At 39.3% G+C, this 20,000-nt stretch overlaps 2 protein-coding genes across 2 annotated transcripts in view; one reads left to right on the top strand and one right to left on the bottom strand.

Moving 5' to 3' along the window:
• Positions 1–6,264, top strand: part of LOC143287324 (SH3 domain-binding glutamic acid-rich-like protein 3) — a 12,133-nt gene extending 5,869 nt beyond the window's left edge. The window contains exons 2-4 of the mRNA XM_076595282.1: positions 633–800; positions 5,344–5,408; positions 6,117–6,264. Coding sequence (XP_076451397.1) covers positions 633–800; positions 5,344–5,408; position 6,117 — 234 coding nt within the window. The 3' untranslated portion in view covers positions 6,118–6,264. The remainder of the gene's footprint in view (positions 1–632; positions 801–5,343; positions 5,409–6,116) is intronic.
• A 4,549-nt stretch (positions 6,265–10,813) lies between these two features.
• Positions 10,814–20,000, bottom strand: part of LOC143287598 (SH3 domain-binding glutamic acid-rich-like protein 3) — an 11,763-nt gene continuing 2,576 nt past the window's right edge. Inside the window, exons 3-4 of the mRNA XM_076595709.1 lie at positions 17,543–19,186; positions 10,814–17,128 (exon numbers count right to left, since the gene is read on the bottom strand). Of these exons, the coding sequence (XP_076451824.1) occupies positions 19,112–19,186 (75 nt within the window). The 3' untranslated portion in view covers positions 10,814–17,128; positions 17,543–19,111. The remainder of the gene's footprint in view (positions 17,129–17,542; positions 19,187–20,000) is intronic.

The raw sequence follows: 20,000 nt of genomic DNA, 5'->3' as shown, positions 1-20,000 counted from the left end.
AAGGTCACAAGGTTCTTTTGCTATGCATGGAAGTTATATTTATTTTGCATGTCTTTGGTGCAGGTAGTAAAAAAGGGAAATTAATCTGATTCACAAGAGAGTCTTGAAGGCCTTGACTCTCTTGTTATTTACTTGTTCTAATTATCACTATTAGCCCAACACTCAGCTTATATCACAGACTGACAGAAGCTCACATTTGGGCCAACAGCAAAGTGAGAGCTGTACGATCAATGATTTTGATCTATACTGTAATGGGCAGTCATTTACAGCTTAGTCTTTTGTGAAGGTCTATGACTCTCAAACTAGGAGGCAAAATTGCACTGGCTCTTGGTGCTGCAGCCTTGAAGGTGAGTTGGCCTTTGGGAACCATCTCAACGCTGACTGTCCTAAAACCCTCCTGGCCGAGAGATTCGGGGTGCAACTTGGGCAAGACACCCTCCACTATATATATAGCCTAGATCGTCTATTCGATGGCTGGAACAGCAGTTTGCCTCTGCTGCTGTTCTGATGGTCATAGTCGGACACGACTGATTATCATACAATTATCACTATCAAAATAGATGGCTGATGACAGTTCTGATGATGATGATGTGGTGGTGGTGGTGATCGTTCCCGATGGGTGTCGGTTTCAGCTGCATTCTCAGCAGAACCACATCGAGACAGTGCTGAGAGCCAAGCAGGTGCCCTACCGCATGGTGGACATCGCATCAGACCCCGCCTTCAAGGAGGAGATGAGGAGGAAGTGCGGCAACGAAACGGCCCTGGCACCGCAGATCTTCAATGAGGACTTCCACTGCGGGGTGAGGCTGAGTGCAGTAACAATGGAATAGAATAGAGTGATGGCCTAGAGGTAACGCGTCCGCCTAGGAAGCGAGAGAATCTGAGCGCGCTGGTTCGAATCACGACTCAGCCGCCGATATTTTCTCCCCCTCCACTAGACCTTGAGTGGTGGTCTGGACGCTAGTCATTCGGATGAGACGATAAACCGAGGTCCCGTGTGCAGCATGCACTTAGCGCACGCAAAAGAACCCACGGCAACAAACGGGTTGTTCCTGGCAAAATTCTATAGGAAAATCCACGTCAATAGGAAATACAAATAAAAGTGCACGCAGGAAAAAATAAAAAAAATGGGTGGCGCTGTAGTATAGCGACGCGCTCTCCCTGGGGAGAGCAGTCCGAATTTCACACAGAGAAATCTGTTGTGATAAAAAGAAATACAAATACAAATAAATACAAAAAGAATGGAATGGAATAGGATTGGAAAGGATGAAATAGAACAGAATAGAACTGAACTGAACTGCATGGCATGGAATAGAACAGAACGGAATAGAACAGAATAAAATAGGATAGGATCAGATAGAATAGAATTGAATGCTATGGAATGGAATAGAATAGGATAGTATGCAACGGAATAGAACAGAATAGAATAGTCTCAGGAAACCTAATTCAGGTTTAGCAGAACGGCTCCTGGCTGTGAATTTAACCATTTCGGTGCCAAGCTTACTTTATGCTCCATTTGTAACTACTTGCAAAGGGATGTTTTAGTTACTGGGGGTGATAATTGAAATTAGAAAAAAAGAAAAAAGGTATGCTAATCACTAAAAGAAAGTGTGTATGACCTACACTTTTATGAAACGAAAATGAGCACACAATCCAGTTATGACAATTTCACAAAGAATTAATTATTGACTTTTTGATATGAAAAATCCTACAATGACGTAGATGGAAAATCCCATCCAGGCGCGCACTTTTTTTTCGTTGTTTTTTTTTTTGTTTTGGTTTTTTTTAATGCCCTGGGCCAATCAATAGGGTTAACAAAGCTAAAGGGGTTAACTCCTTGACTGCTAGACATTAGTAAAGCGATATCAGTGTGGCATGAGGATGTTGTTGTTGTTATTTCTTCTTCTTCTTTTTGATATTGAAAAAAGAAATCGTCAAGGAAACGGCCATAGATCAACAATTGCAGACATAACAATAAGCGGCCATAGATCAACAATTGCAGACATAACAACAAGCGGCCATAGATCAACAATTGCAGACATAACAACAAGCGGCCACAGATCAACAATTGCAGACATAACAACAAACGGCCATAGATCAACAATTGCAGACATAACAACAAACGGCCATAAATCAACAATTGCAGACATAACAACAAGAGACCATCGATCAACAATTGCAGACATAACAACAAACGGCCATAGATCAACAATTGCAGACATAACAACAAGAGGCCATAGATCAACAATTGCAGACATAACAACAAGAGGCCATAGATCAACAATTGCAGACATAACAACAAACGGCCATAGATCAACAATTGCAGACATAACAACAAGAGGCCATAGATCAACAATTGCAGACATAACAACAAACGGCCATAGATCAACAATTGCAGACATAACAACAAGAGGCCATAGATCAACAATTGCAGACATAACAACTAGAGGCCATCGATCAACAATTGCAGACATAGCAACAAACGGCCATAGATCAACAATTGCAGACATAACAACAAGCGGCCATCGATCAACAATTGCAGACATAACAACAAGAGGCCATAGATCAATCAACAATTGCAGACATAATAACAAGAGGCCATCGATCAACAATTGCAGACATAAGAACAAGAGGCCATAGATCAACAATTGCAGACATAACAACAAAGGGCAAAAATAACCAAACTGAGGATAGGTAGTGATGACATGAGCTTGAAAGTCCAGTTTCTGCTTTCTGCAGTGTTCTTGTCAGTAGTGTTACTTGGTTTACAAAACCAAAGCACTTCAGTCCCAGGAGAAAGAGTTCAAGATGAAGAACGGTAATCAACATCTTTTCATTCTTCTTCTTCTTTGTTTGGTGGGCTGCAAGGGAGTCTTCTTCTTTGTTCATGGGCTGCGAGAGAGTCTTCTTCTTTGTTCATGGGCTGCGAGAGAGTCTTCTTCTTCTTTGTTCATGGGCTGCAAGGGAGTCTTCTTCTTTGTTTGGTGGGCTGCAAGAGAGACTTCTTCTTTGTTGGTGGGCTGAGAGAGAGTCTTCTTCTTTGTTTGGTGGGCTGCGAGGGAGTCTTCTTCTTTGTTCATGGGCTGCGAGGGAGTCTTCTTCTTTGTTTGGTGGGCTGCGAGAGAGACTTCTTCTTTGTTTGGTGGGCTGAGAGAGAGTCTTCTTCTTTGTTCATGGGCTGCGAGGGAATCTTCTTCTTTGTTTGGTGGGCTGAGAGAGAGTCTCCTTCCTTGTTTGGTGGGCTGAGAGAGAGTCTTCTTCTTTGTTTGGTGGGCTGCGAGGGAGTCTTCTTCTTTGTTTGTGGGCTGCGAGGGAGTCTCCTTCTTTGTTTGGTAGGCTGCGAGACAGTCTTCTTCTTTGTTCGGTGGGCTGCGAGGGAGTCTTCTTCTTTGTTTGGTGGGCTGCGAGGGAGTCTTCTTCTTTGTTCGGTGGGCTGCGAGGGAGTCTCCTACTTTGTTTGGTGGGCTGAGAGAGAGTCTTCTTCTTTGTTTGGTGGGCTGCGAGGGAGTCTTCTTCTTTGTTTGTGGGCTGCGAGGGAGTCTCCTTCTTTGTTTGGTAGGCTGCGAGACAGTCTTCTTCTTTGTTTGGTGGGCTGCGAGACAGTCTTCTTCTTTGTTTGTGGGCTGCGAGGGAGTCTCCTACTTTGTTTGGTGGGCTGCGAGACAGTCTTCTTCTTTGTTTGTGGGCTGCGAGACAGTCTTCTTCTTTGTTTGGTGGGCTGCGAGAGAGTCTTCTTCTTTGTTCGGTGGGCTGCGAGGGAGTCTTCTTCTTTGTTCGTGGTCTGCAAGATAGTCTTCTTCTTTGTTTTTGGGCTGCAAGGGAGTCTTTTTCTTCTTTGTTTGTGGGCTGCAAGGGAGTCTTTTTCTTCTTTGTTTGTGGGGTGCAAGGGAGTCTTTTTCTTCTTTGTTTGGTGGGCTGCGAGAAAGTCTTCTTCTTTGTTCATGGGCTGCCAGGGAGTCTTCTTCTTTGTAATGCCAGGTATGTTCCTGTTTCCACAACCCACATGGATAATGGGATCTTTAACGCAGCCCACAAACAAAGAAGAAGACTCTCTTGGAGCCCATCAAACAAAGAAGACTCTCTCGGAGCCCACCAAACAAAGAAGAAGACTCCCTCGCAGTCCACCAAACAAAGAAGAAGACTCCCTCACAGCCCACGAACAAAGAAGAAAAAGACTCCCTTGCACCCCACAAACAAAGAAGAAAAAGACTCCCTTGCACCCCACAAACAAAGAAGAAAAAGACTCCCTTGCACCCCACAAACAAAGAAGAAGACCCCATTGCAGCCCTCAAACAAAGAAGACTCCTTCACAGCCCATAAACAAAGAAGAAAAAGACTCCCTTCGCAGCCCACAAACAAAGAAGAAAAAGACTCCCTCGCAGCCCTCAAACAAAGAAGAAGACCTCATTGCAGCCCTGTTCCTGTTTCCACAAACCACCGAATGCTGACATGGATTACGGGATCTTTAACATGTGTATTTGATCTTCTGCATGCATAGGCACACATATCGAAAGGGGGCTCAGGCACTGGCAGGTTTGTACATCTGTTGACCATGGAGGTTGGCAAAATACTCCACCCTTTACCCACCAGGTGACATGACAGGGATTCGAATCCAGGACCCTCAGTTTGAAAGTCCAACGCTTTAACCACTTGGCTGTTTCCTCCGTCACCAACATCCTGAGCTGTAAGGTCTGTCATATCTCAGGGGGGTGACAGTTTCAGTTTCAGTAGCTCAAGGAGGCGTCACTGCGTTCAGACAAATCCATATACGCTGCACCACATCTGCCAAGCTGATGCCTGACCAGCAGCGTAACCCAACGCACTTAGTCAGGCCTTGAGAGAAAAAGAAAAAAAGTAAATAAATAATAGATAAATACATAAAAAGAAGAACTACTACTAATAATAATAATAATATGTATAAGGCGCAAAAACTGGATGAAGTCAACTATAAGCGTACAAAAAAAATAATAAATAAATAAATAAATAATAATAATAATTTTAAAAAATAATTTAAAAAAAATAAATAATAATAATAATAATAAATAATAATAAATAAAGACAGAAAGACAGAAATACAGAAATAAAATAAACAGGGAGGTGAGGTGACAGACCTGTACTAATGAGCTGTATCGTTTGCAGCTGTCATGAGGTTAAGTGGTCGTAATTATCGACCATTGTTTAGGTTTTTAGATGCAGAGCCATGATAAAAACAGGCATAAGTGCTCTCTAAAGCCATTGTTTTTTCAGAAGTGTGCAAATAATAGTGACTACTGGTTGTAGTGGTCATTGTTGTTGTTGTTGTTATTATTATTGTGTTTATTCAAGTTTCTTTTGTGTCTTCAGGATTATAAGTCTTTCCAACAAGCCGTGGAGGAGGAAAATGTGTTGGAGTATCTCAGAGTATCCTGGTGAGTACATGTGTGTGTGAGAGAGATAGGGGGGTGAGGGGGGGGATTGGGGGGGGGGGGGGGGGGGGTATGTGTGTGTGTGCGATAAAATTTTATTTTTATTTTTTTGTCTCTTTAACATATTGTTTCTTCTTCTGGTACTTGTTAGTGCTTTGAAATTGTGAAGAAATTAATTGATTCTGTAAAATAAATAAAATAAATAAATAATAATAATAATAATAATAATAATAATATAAAAAAATTAAAGATTTAAAAAGAAAAAAAACTTCTTTAATTGTTACTTATTTAGATAGATAGATAGATAGATAGATAGATAGATAGATACGCACATGCAGACACACAGACACAGACACAGACAAACACACACATATATATATATAGAGAGAGAGAGAGAGAGAGAGAGAGAGAGATGTGTGTGTGTGTGTATGTTTGTGTGTGTGCGTACTAAGTAACTACGTTTAACTGTCTGTCATCAGCTGTAATGTAAAACCACATGTTTTATCTTATTGATGGACACAAATCCAGCTAGAGATAACTTATTTTTAGTACAGCAGAGTATCGTTCTGTGCCACCAATAATTTCCAAAGTCTTATTACTCATGACAGTGAATTCTGTGGCCAAAAAAAAAACAACCTCACCCAGAATCTACATTATTTTTTCTCCAACCATACCATGTTTCATGACTTCCTTCATTGTCTCTGTGTGCAGAGCTGTGTCTTTTGTGGACCAAGACAAATGACGTCGGACAGGGGAGACCACACACAAGGACTGACAGTCAACGAATCATTTGATGGAGATATTGGGGGAGGGGGTTGGGGGGGGGGCTGTTTGTGGGTGAAAAGGAAGAGAACATGGGGAAGGAGGGTGGTAAGGGGTGGGGGGAGGGGGCATGGAGGGAGGTGAGGGATGCAAGAAAAAAGGGTGGAGGGGGAGGAGGGGGGAGAGAGAGAGTGTGGGAGAGAGAGAGGGAGAAGGGTAGATCATTAAAATAACAAGGTCTGTAGCTTTGAGGAAAAAAAAAAGAAGTCAGGCTAACCATGTACTTGTTATCTGATAATTCAGTTCTGTTTTTTACTTGCAAATTGCTATTTGTCAGGATGTAATTGTTTCACTCTTGAACTCGTTAATAATCAGCTCAGCATTATTCATCAATTTGCATTACTTATGAATGAGTGAACTAATAATTTTAATTAGGAGGAAAAAAAAGTATAAATAATGAAAGGGGAAGAAATTGAAAAAAGAAAAAAGAAAAAAAAGAAAAGAAAAATCACAACTGACATAAGTTCTTGTTCAAATATCATTCTGATTTTTTTTTTTTTTTTTTTTTTTTTTTTTTTTTTTTTCCAAACATGGACACAATATTATAATGTGTGAGAATGGGATATGCATTCTTTGTGATTTGGTGGGTGATGTTCTGTAGTGTGCATGGATGATGAAAACTGTTAATTGTGTGTAATAGTTTTGATAGATCTTTGTTGTCATGGAAGATGTTGGTTTTTGTTTTGTTTTGTTTTTTGTTGTTGTTGTTTTTCTTGCTCCCCCCACCCCCACCCCCCACACCCCCCCTCCCTCCCCCTAACCCCTCTTCCCATGCCTCTTCAGAATTGATTTGAAGATTATTGAACGATGACTTTAAACTATGCATCAGTTTTTAGGTATAGCACCCTTCTCTTCTTGAAGCTGTGTATGCAAAGGGGTGGGGGGTATTTGTTTTGTTTTGTTTGCTTGTTTTTTTTAATCTAAAATCATCAGTGTTGAATCATCTTAGGAAATATGGGGCAGGTTGGTTGGCTGTCTGTAAGAAGAATGAAGGTGTGTGGGTGTGGGTGGAGTGGGGGGTCGGGCGGGAGGGGGGGGGGGCGAGGTGGCAAAGTTAGGAACTTTCAATTCATCTGGTGGTTTGGAAATGAAAGGTTGAATCCTTGTTCTTTTTTTTTTTTTTTTTTTTGTTCTTTCTTTTTAAGAGGAATATTTTTCATTTTGTTTGTTTCTTTCTTGTTGGTGGTGCTGTTTTCATTGTTTGGTTTTTTGTTTTTTTTTTGGTTTTTTTCATGGTATATAATTTTGTATTGTTTTGTTTTCGAGTGGAGCATAGTCTTTGTTGAGTTTCATTACTTTCCAAAAGAAAGCTTGGGGAGGGTGGTTCAGGTGTTTCATCAAAGCCTCAAGATCAACAAATATGTACATCATAATTGGGTTTACCAAGTTTCTTCATTCTCCCTTTTAAAAAAAAGAAAGGACACAAATTGGTTTTGACCAAAAGTTTTACATCTTATCCTTTTCATATTTTATTCTATTTCATTCTATTCTATTTTATTTTACTTTTGTATGTGCCAAAGTTATGTTCGACAGTGAATATATATTTTTCACAGTGACCAAACAACATTTGTACAAAATGAAGTTTGCCCTTCCTCTGACAAGGATGTCTCATTCTGATTAAACATTTCAGGGGGAAAAGAAGAAGAAATTATTATGTCTTCTTCTGCGGCTTGTATAACGATCGCTTACCTCTATGCACTTTCTTGATTAGGCATTATGTACTTTGATGCACAGTAGGGTAGGTTTATGCTTCAGGCTTCATTAGAGTAGATATCCAGGTGCAATTTTATCATTTATTTTGTGAAAACGGATGCACATTGAAAAATACTACTGCTTTGGATCAGATATATTTTTCAGTCCAGTCAAAATGTTTGTGTATTATATATATATATATATATATATATATATATATATATATATATATATATATATATATATATATATATATATATATATATATATATATATATTAATGGCTTTTTTGGGTTATTATCATAATTTGATTATTATCAATTGTACAACAGAAACCAAGTTGGGATGGTTGATCAATGCACAAGTAGTTAAAGAGAAAGACTTGGAAAGAAAAATCCTAATGGTTGATTAGTCTAAATTTGCTCCTTAACGTATTGGCTTGAATTTGCATGTTTGTTTCAAACTGATCGTGGGAAGAGAGTGCAGAGACAGAAAAAGATCAAAATGATGAGAGTGTAAGAGAGAGTGGGAGAGAGTGGGCTAAAAATCTGTGTGCACTAAAGTCTGTCTCAAGAGATGTTCTGTCATTGATTTGTCATTTATCTCCCCACACCTGATTTTTGATTGTTGATTGAATTCTTTTGTCTCAGATGATGAGTCGAGTTGCTTTTATTGTTTGTTTTTGTTTTCCGAATAACGAATTTTTACTTTCAAATGTATATGTTCACTTGGTGCTGTTTTTTTTCCCTTTGTTGTTGTTTTTTTTAATGCCTTGTATCCTTTTATGACAATATACTGCTATACTTACACCAGGCTGGTGTTTTTGTTTTAAAAAAAAAAAAAAAAAAAAAGTGAGATTAGATTTACTCCATTCAAGGAGAGGTGCTTTTTTTTTTTTTTTTTTTTTTTTTTTTTTAATCACTGAGTGTGAGTTTGAGTGGATACGTGTGTGTGTGTGTGAGAGAGAGAGAGAGAAAAAATGTACATGCATACATGTGTATTTGCTTTTGCACATTTGCCTGTGATAAATTGAAAGTAGCTGCAAGCAAGTGACCCCCCTTAAGCACACCCATGCAGGGAAATTTGAAAATAGCCCACACACACACACACACACACACACACAAAAAGCTAGTAGATGCTACTATATTTTGGATTTGGTGATCCAGTTAAGGAAAATGACATCACAACTGTAAAATTTCAGACTTTTCCAAGAACACACCGTGTGGAACTCGACAGGAAGTCTGCCCCAAAGCATGAGCTGTGCATCCAGGATTTATTGTATTTTGTTACTCTTTTATCACAACACATTTCTCAGTCTGCTCTCCCCAGGTAGAATGTGTCACTACAGTGCAACACCACCCATATATATAATCATATACAACAAAAAATATAGATAGATAGGTAGATAGATCTTTTATTGTTGTTTTTTTCTGCCTACAAGTGTATCTGTAAAGTGGATTTTTCTACAGAATTTTGCCAGGGACGACACTTTAGTTGCTGTGGGTTATTCTATCTGTGTGAAATGTATGCATGGGACCTTAGTTTATCCTCTCATCCGAACAAATGTCAAATGTGAAATTCTTGATCGTTGGTAATTCCACCTTGGCTCAAACTCAAAATCATTGTTCTTTGTCACCAGATGGGAAGAGTTGCACCCATGTGGGTTTATGTCTGGCTGGAGGAGACAGGTCAAATCAGGGTTCCCAGGTGGTGGGCATGAAGCCAAAAAAGGACCTTTAAAGGACTTTATAAGGACCTCAAATCAGTTTAAAAGGACCTTTGCCGACATGACTTTACAGTACACCCCAATCTATTTGACATGCAGAACAGCAGACACCTCTCATAAACGGAAGAACAGCTAATCCCATTTGACTGTCGTATTTAGTCTTTGCAATTCACGTCACTAGGCTAGGCCTAAGCAAAGCAGCAGCAGCAGGCGTGACTCACAGCCACTGTACCACGCTTCGCGTCTGCCACCGAGCAGAAAGCGCACTACTGTTAGGGCCTAGGCCTATAGGCTGTATCCTCCTACAGTAAGTACTGAGTTTCAGACGATCACGTCGGCATCTTTCAACGCGCTTTGCAGCTTGCGGTTTTGGTGTCGAAGGTGTTTCAGTTTCGTTCTCAAGTCTCTTTCTCTTCATAAAACAGGACTTAACAGTACCTTTCAAAAATTAAAAGGACCTCCTGATGAGTTAAAAGGACCAACTTGCTGAATCAAAGCACTTAAAAGGCCTTTTGACCAAAATCCAATTCCTAAGGACTTAAAAGGACTTGAAAGGACCCTACGAACCTTGTAAATGATAAGTTGAACGTTTTTTTCATCGTTTGTTGGTGGCAGTGTCCAGAAGCATTCTTTTCTCTTCGTTGCTGTTGATGATATTGGTATTTTTTTCTCCACGAAGTGATAGGTCAGACAGCGAGACAGGTTCTCTTTTTTTTCTTCTCAAGTTTTGTTGTATAAATTCAACAAGAGAGTGTGAAAAAGAGGGAGTGACAGTGTGGACAGAGAGATAGAGAGAATTTCAATCTTCAACAAATAGAGAGAATGGATGTGGACACAGAGAGAGAGAGAGGAGGAGGAGGAGGTGAGGGCAGGGGAAGGGAAGAAAATTTCAATCTTCAACAAATAGAGAGAGAATGGATGTGGACAGAGAGAGAGAGAGAGAGAGAGAGAGAGAGAGAATTTCAATCTTCAACAAATAAGACACTGAGAGAGAAAATGGATATGGTGACAGAGAGAGAGAGAATTTCAATCTCCAACAAACAGAAGGAGAAAACACTCACAAAAAAAACGGTATCAGAAACTTCAAAAAGGAAAGAAAAAACAAACAAGAAAAAAAAAAAAAAAAAGACAGCCTCGCTCACAGCACATAACACATAAAGGCTAAAACTTCTTTTTTTTCTTAACATATTTATTTTTGCATGCGTAATTAGAAAGTCATACAAAGTACAGTCAGCTAAATGTAGTTACATTTGTTATCAGTTAAGCCATGATATTCCTTCTTGTGCAGCAAACAAAACAAAGCCAAATCATCTTACACACTGGGTGTGTGAGAAATTGCACTGGATACACACATCACAAGACCAAAAACAATGAGGGGTACAAAAGTAGTACAAGACAGTGATAATGAGATGACAACACGGTAAACTATACCTCCACTCAACTCCCATCTTTTTCTTGATTCTGTTTTTTGTAAACTGATGCTGCTTATAGTATACCATACATGCTCTCAATTCTTTTCTCAGAAAGAAACTGTTGCTAAAGTGTAACAATAAATTGTACGTAATACACAAGTGAGTCAAGAAAGGCTACTAGTCTTTTCTTTATATATATATATATATTTTTTTTTAACTTTCTTTTCAGTTCATGTCTTGTAAGTTCTGCTGCTAACAATCAAAAGTCAACAAGAAAAATTACACATTTGTTGATTTATTTTTCACTATTTATTTCTCTTTACTTTTGTAAATAGCTCTTTTTTTTTTTCCTGGGTATCCCTTTATGAACTACATGATGCATTTTGCGCATCTGTTCGCTGTCTTCTGTCCATAGTTTCTGCAACGCGACTTCCTGCAGTGTAGCAAATCAATTAAAACCTTGCCTAATTTACCTGTTCATGTCAAGAGTGAAGCGTTTCACGTTCAGGTAAACCTGTGCGACTCTGCTTCTTGGAGGTCAGCTTTGCTGGGGTTGAAATCAACTTGTCCCCCACCACCCTACCCCTCCTACAGAAGAGCTTTCAAGTTCGTTGATATCAACGTTTGTCTATTACCTTTTTCTTTCCCATAAATTATTGCACAGGTATGTATTTCAGGTAAAAAAACAAAAAACAAACAAGAAACAAAACAAAACGAAAAAAACAACAACCAACAAACATAAGGATCATAAAGGGGAGTGAACAATGAACACTGAAGTCGGTCAGTATGTGTGTGTTTTACATATGTATTGCAAATGTGCGTGTATGACTATCAACACACCTGGCTTGTCACCCTGTACATTAATGCATGCATTCCTGCCACAAAACCTCTTCCCCTCTACACTTCACAACCAACAGACTGCTAGAGAGTTCAGTGCTTACATGACTTACGGAGGTGCGTCATAGTGGTCTGTGCTCTCCAAGTTGACTGGCTCTCCGAAATTTCGAGCAACAGATGCAGAACGTGCAAAACAGAACGCTTCTGGGTTTTTTTGGGTTTTTTTTTTGTCTTTTTGCTTCATATTTTGTTTTTTTTTTTTATTGTGCATATGATGGCACTTCATTGTACAGAGTGTGGTTATAGCAATGGAGGCTGTCAACTGAAGAAATGGGGGACAGAACATGTTAGCTGCTTTTGCCTATGTCGATCGTTTTTGGCACTGCTTTGCGATTTTGAGTGAAAGTTAGATATGCATGCGCAAGATCCAAGATGGCCGCAGAACTCTCCAGCAGTCTATTTCTGCAAATTTTCATTCAAAGTCTGCCTTCATCTCCCCTGAAAAAAGATCTGACTGTATAATAAGTACTTGGAGAAAAACAACAACAACAACAACAACAAAAAACAACCAAACACACAAAACAAAACAACACAAAACCAAACACACAGTACGAACAGTGAATGCTGTATGTCTTCATTATTAGTCAGGCCTCTCCCAAAATGCAGCACTGGTTTTTAAGCAACAGGGTCAAAAGAAGACCAACAAAAAAAAACAACAAACAAACAAAAAAAGCAATCAAGTAAGTTACCATAACACCAGAGCAGAAATAAAATAAATGACAGCACAATACAGTGATGCAAGAGCAAAAAAAAAACAACAACACAAAAAGCTAGTTACGGTGAGACAAAAGCATGACCATCACACAGCAGTTGCTACATTACACTTTCTGCTCTAAAACCTGTGCCTAAAACCTCCGTTAACCCCCAACCTACCTCCTTGCGATAATTATGTCTTGCTGTTCTGAACAAAAGCACACTATAGACATGTATATATATATACATATATATCCATTACCCAGATACAAAAGATGAACATTCTGCATGGGTTAAATACATAAATAAATAAGTAAATAACTAAAACAGAGTAAGGTTCAGTGTTTCCATTATCTGTTTTTTGGGTGTGTTTTTTTCTTTTACTATCAAGTCTCTTTTCAGCTACTGCTACCTCAGATTACAAGTAGAAAGATGGACTCTTGACAACTGCTTGTTAACATTCCACTTCATATACACATCCTGATATCACATGTTTTCAGGCTACACTAACACTGGCATTTTATCAACCGAAAGGGCATTGCAGAATCATTTTATCAACATCTTATAATGCTTTGTTGAGGTGTTGTTTTGGCAGGTTTTTTTTTTTTTTTTTTTTTTAAACATCAAACACACATCAGTCACATTAAAACTAAATGTATGCTTGCAAACTCTTTCCTTTCAAAGGTAGCTTTCACTAAACTATTCAAATCTGATATTGATGTTAGATGCTTCCACAGCAGTTTACAAGGATGTTGTCTAGCTTTGAGTGAAACAATACAGGGCAACATCAACTCTGTAAGAAAAAGGAGAAAATATGGATTTACAGACCCAGCCACACTAACAGTTTAGATGTTGCAACGATCTCCTCACCAAGGTAAAAAAAAAAAATTTTTAAAAGAAAAAAAGCAAAAACAAACCCACAACAAACATGAACAAGATTTGTCATTCAATGCCTAATCAAATCATGTTGCTAATTAACATAATTACCCAGCTGACCAAAAAACAACAACAGCCACTTCCGATGATCAATGAACGGTGCCGTTAACATCCAGATAGTGCAATACATTTTCTGATATCATAGTGGTTCTGTAAACAGGAGTACAGATTGTTTTTGTTTTTGTTTGTTTTTTTTAAGACAAAAAAAAAAAAAAAAAAGACAAAAAGACATGGCAGTTAATTCTTGAACTGATTTTCAAAACCATCCTTTGTGAGTTTGTCTTTTCTAATCTGAACTGAGGCATTTACTGATTTTTAAGACATAAAGAAAATCATTGAAAAAAATAAAAAGTGCCTGTAAACACACGCATGTGTGTGTGAGAGAATGTGTGCACGTGTGTGTGTGTGTGTGTGTGTGTGTCTGCATGTGAGTATGTGGGTGTGTGTACATGTGTGTGTGTGTGTGTGTGTGTGTGTGTGTGTGTGTGTGTGTGCTTGCTTGAACAAGCACATCTTACTTTGTGTGGAGTCATGTTTTCAAAGGTGTGTGCTCAGAACATAATAAGTCCAAAGCACCACCAACTACAGACCTGACTCTTCTATGGAGATACGCATACATCACAATTTGAATCATGAACCCAAAGTGATGGGAAAACATTTTTTGATCTTAAAATGATATTAGAAGAAGAAGAAGAAGAAGTAAACATAGAAAGAAGAGCAAGAAGAAGAGAATAAAAGTAATAATATATTAATAGCTATCATCTTAAAATAAATAAATAAATAAAAAATAAAAAACCACAACAACAGCCCCCCCCCCCCCCCCCCATAGAAAAAACACCATGAAAGAAAACAAAGAAATAAAATAAAGACTTGCATTTGGATTTTAAGTGTTCTGACCTGCAAACATTATTTTTAAAAACAATTAAAATAAATTTATACAGATTGGAATGTCACCTAACCACAGACAAGGAAACAAACAAACAAACAAAAAAAAAAACAACCACCAAACAAACCGTTAACATCATAAAACAGGTAAAAACACCACACAAGGCATCAAAGAAATAAATAAACAGATAAACAAACAAATAAATTCAAAACTGGAGTGGGATATATATGGAACGCAACGATGTAAATGGAATGATGATGAAGTGGATGTAGGTGGTGGGGAAGGAAGGGGATTTTGTTTCTGCTTTTCTTAGAGGAGGGGGGGGGGATGTGTGGGAAAATGGAAAGGTGGGGGGGGGGGGGGGGGGGGGGGGGGGAGGACGACGATACATACAGAGATAAGCAGCTTTAAGGAGAGGAGAATTACAGAAAACTGACAATTCATACCAGGCACTCAGTGACAAACGATCAAAAGGCGGGAAGCAGCAAAATCGAAATCAGTGTTGGAACCAGAGCCAAATCATCCATAATTTGATGTGATAACACCTACAGCAAATCAAGGAACATGCAAACAGGTCTCACAAGAAAAAAATAAAATAAAATAAACCAAAAAAAAAAAACAGCGACACAAGCGCATGTCTGTGACTTGCAAGGAAACACACTGGAGCTGTGACACTGATAGCTCCAGCTTAGGTAAGAAATCAACTCAAAAGTTTTGCAGTTTCCATTATTGCATGGTTTTCAAAGAAAATAAAACACTTTAACATTTTTAAGCCAAAGTCAAGGGAAAGTCAAATAAAAGGCATTCTAGACGTCCACAGTATTGCAAAGCGATCATGCAGGAACAACAGACACACATTCAACAGCACTTGTATTGATCAACAGAAATGTGTTACAATACCACTTCCATATCATGAAATGAAAACCAAACCCCTTTGAAAAACTACTCCAAGAGCAAGGCACACAAAGCACCATATGGTTTTAGCTTCCGATAAAGCAGGAAATTACACAGCCGACACCAAGCGTGTTGAAACGATACTGTTTCTCTTTCTCCCTGACCTCACTGACCAGTGATGACTTTTCTGCAACAGTTCTTCACTGGACCATCTCTCCTGTAATCTAAACCAAAGTTTTAGCTCTCATACATTCTGGGCTTGCAAACAGTCCTTCGATTCTGGTTGTGCTTTGCAGACAGTCACAAATATACTGCAGCCTTCTCTGAATTAGAACCAGTAACCTGGCATTCAAATTTCGAAAGGCATCTAACCTGATACACGATAAACTGTCTCACTCATGACTTGAGCATGACAGTGCTTGAACTATGAAACCCCATCCCCACGCCTTCCACATGTCCTTCTAACTTTGTCCTTTCACATCTTGATCTCAGTTCACAATGTGCAGGAATCATGTATATCTAGCTTTTGCATGAAACTTAGTTCCAAGCTTCCAAGTCTGGTCCTGAACCAAAAACAGGGCTTAAAATCAAACACTAGTTTCATGTTATTCATTAATTAACTCAAGGTCCTAAACCAGTTTTGGGAATTTGATACTAGTCCTCAGTTTGTTCATAACTCGTGGACTTGTACCAAAACAGGAATTAAAAAAAACACTGGTCCTCAACTGATTTGATTATTCAGTTCCTGAACTCCTCTACTGTACAACTGAACCAGTTATCACGGCCAGAATCCAGACCCAACATCTTGGAATGGTCTTGACATAAGTGAAAGCACATCAAATCTGCATTGACTAACAACTGAAACAGCTCTTCAAAAAGTTCAGAATGTCATCTGATTATCTTCAATATCAGACAGAGGCATTATTCAATACAATATGAGATATGATCAGAGGTGTTCTACTTTTCACCAGATGAAATCATAGATCCCCAAGTATGTGTGCACATATGTTATTTACTTTCATGTATGTGAGTGCAGAGTTGCGGTTATAAAAAACGTGTATCAATTATACTGATTTACAGATGAAATGTTAAAGACGGAAAATAGACATTGAGATCAGATTGTTAGTTTGCAGTACCTGATAGTGATACATAAAATGCGTAGTTAGGAAGATGACACGTGAGATGAAAGCAAAAATAAACAGATGTCAAGGAAATAGAATTACACAAGTTAAACTAGATCAGTAGTTGAAAACTAGTCAACACATGTGTGTATGCTACAACCAAACACCAGACTTACTACCATTATTGTGTGACACTGAATGACGAGAGACAAACAGAACAAGTTGAAGAAGGAGGGAAACGTTTTTTTCCCCCCTTCTGAAACAAACTGTAATTACTGAAAGCACAGAAGCTGGAATCCTGATAAATGAGCTTGAGACATGCTTTACAAAGTACAGGTGCCTCGTTCTCCCTACACTGACAGACAGACAGAAGAAGAAAAGAAAACAAACAAAAGGAATGCCTCTGCACCTCTCTCTCTCTCTCCCCTCCCCCCCCCCAAAAAAAAAAAAACAGCAGGCTCACCCAAACCCACTACCGGCCTACAGGTCACATGACCTCTTGTTCATCACATACCTGAAGTTTCACAGCAACATTGTGTGCTTAAACTAGTGTGTTCTTCTTCACTCCTGCTCCACACCACCAACTACCACACACACACAAACACAAAGCTGGGAAGTCCAGTTACAACAACCTCTACAACAACCTCTACAAGAGTTTCAGTTTCAGTTTCACTTTCTCAAGGAGGCGTCACTGCGTTCGGACAAATCCATACACGCTACACCACATCTGTTGAGCAGATGCCTGACCAGCAGCATAACCCAACGCGCTTAGTCAGGCCTTGAGTGCATGCTTACATATTTGTGTACCTATGAAGGGGATTTCATTTTACGTAATTTCGCCAGAGGACAACACTCTCGTTGCCATGGGTTCTTTTTCAGTGCGCCAAGTGCGTGCTGCACACGGGACCTCGGTTTAAAGACTAGACGCTCAGTTTGATTTTCCAGTCAAACTTAGGAGAAAGGGCGAGAGCGGGATTCGAACCCACACCCTCACGGACTCTCTGTATTGGCAGCTGAGCGTCTTAACCATTCTGCCACCTTCCTTCCTCTACAGGAACCAATAAGAAACTTCTAAAACGAGGCAGGGAAAGACAATCATCCAATCACTGAAGGTGTCTGCTTCTTAGTCTACTGTAACAGGTTTGTTGACAAAACAACACACCTTCCCTGGTTTTTATACACACTTGGCCAAAGTGGAACACAAGGGAAAAGAGAGAAGGGGACTAAAAAAAAAAAAAGAAAGAACTAAGGGGAGGAGTGGGAGGAGGGAGGGGGAGAGGGATAGAGGGGGGCTTTATGTGGGTGGTGGTTGTTTTTTTTAGGGGAGGGGGGAGGGGGGTGGACAGAGGCTTTTGTTTGTTTGTTTTTGTTTTTGTCCATTTGTTTTCTATTTGTCTGCTTTTTAGGGAAGGGGATGGGGTGGGGCAGATAAAGAGGAGGTGAATTCAGATTTGTGAAATCCTTTTAAACAAGCAAACTAGGGTCACTGTCTACCTTCTTTCTTTGAATGCTTATAAGCATACAGAAAACAAATGCTATACTTTCTAATAAATATCAATACTTTTTTCCAGGCGCCACATCAAAAACCATAGCTTAAAAACAAAGGCAAAGACCATGTATTCAGTCAGTTGCCAACATTCACCTGTACAATAAAAATCTCCAATGAGATAAGCCTGTTTTCAACTTTGTCTGCAACTCAAATATGCCAAGCTCATGGCTCAAACTTAAGAAATTCAAGGCCCCAGTGCAAAAGCCCTGAAGAAAAACAAACGTTTTAAATAATACATTTCTACTTGTCCCAAAGGAGACTAGACAACTCGTGTGTGTGTATGTGTGTGTGTGTGTGTGTGTGGATGTACAAGTGTCTGTGTAAAACAAAATACTTTTACAAACACACCAAGAACATGTGTGTGTGTGTGTGTGTGTGTGTGTGTGTGTGTGTGTGTGTGTAAATGTGCATCTGTGTAAAACAAAAAACACAAAAAAACACTTCTACAAACACACCAAAACAGGGGTGGTGGAGTATAGAAGCTCAACTGAGGCAAAAAAAACAAACAAAAAAAACAAAAAAAAAAAAACAACCAACAACAACAAAAATAAAAAAAGATACAGACTGATCTGCAGTACCCCCCCAGCTTAGCAGAAAAGCATCAACTCCCCACTTACTGGAAACATCCTGCAGCACAGAAACTATCCTCAGACCAGTCAACACCCATCAAATCATTTTCAGCACTCAGAACGTACACTCAGAACAGTCAACACATCGTTTTATCAGCGCTGACAAATCTTGTCGGTGAACAAAATGCTTGACACGACGTCCACACCTACAATCTGTCCATGAACAGCCAGCGCTCGCTAAATAAGACCCTTGAACCTTCCACCCCACACTCCACCCAAAAGCATTACATTATCCAGACCGTCCACTACTTACCTACACCCGTACATAATATTTGTCAACCAAATGCTACTTTTGCAGGAGCACGGTTCATCCTTCCCAGAAAGCCAGACTGCAGAGCACGATAGTGGTGTGAGATGACGACTGAAACGCAACGATGAGGAGAAAGAAGGCAGGGCGATGCCAGATGGAGGGCAAAGGGGTGGCACAGGCAGTTTTAAGAGGAAGGCTGCTACTGCAGCAATTTCCCTGTGACAAACGCATCCAGTTCCTCTTCCTCCACTGCCTTCTCAAAATCATCATAACCCTGAAACACAAAGAACGCCATCATAATCCTGTAACACACACACACACACACCACAAAGATACACATCAATGTCTGCTCTGACCGAGAGTACTATCTATGTATTTATAAATAATGCTCAAGTGCTTACATTAACATGGACACTAAATACTCAACAGGTTCTATGCACATTAATAGTGCAATAGTAGTTTGTAACAGTATAGAATAATGTTTAAGTTACGTTATCATGCGACACTTGCCGTGCCTCCTCCAAAACATGCGTACATGACACCCACCTTGCCCCCAGATAGCATGATACATGTATGCATGTGTACATGACACACAATCTGCCTCCATATGATACATATATATACATGCACAGATATGTGCAGTTCTACAATTCTGGAAATACTTTCAGGACAAGCAATGCAAAAATGAAAAGTGCAAGAAAATGTGTCAAATGTCTCACTCTCAGACTGAATTACATCATACACTGGAGATTATTTCATGAATCCATGTGAACGTAGATCTGTTGTCTACTGATGCTATGCACTTTGTGTCATCAACAGATATGTTTTCTCATTTTTTGCATTACCACGGACACGACGCCAGAGCCAACATGGTAAGTAAATCTGCAGACTTTTAAAAGTACTTTTCACTTGAAATTGTTTAAACATGCATACACATGGCAAAAAAAAAAATTGATAAGAAAACAGTTGGCATGCCTGTTAATTCTTGTAAGGGCAAATAGGCACTGGAAATTTGTTAGGCCCAAAACTCGGCTTGTATCACAGATTGACATACGCTTACAGCAAAGTGAGAGCCGTACAATCAATGG

Source organism: Babylonia areolata, chromosome 11, assembly GCF_041734735.1.
Source record: "Babylonia areolata isolate BAREFJ2019XMU chromosome 11, ASM4173473v1, whole genome shotgun sequence".
NCBI classification, from domain to species: Eukaryota; Metazoa; Mollusca; class Gastropoda; order Neogastropoda; family Buccinidae; genus Babylonia; species Babylonia areolata.
Note: the sequence above shows the minus strand (reverse complement) of the source record. Positions and strands in the feature narration are given on the sequence as shown.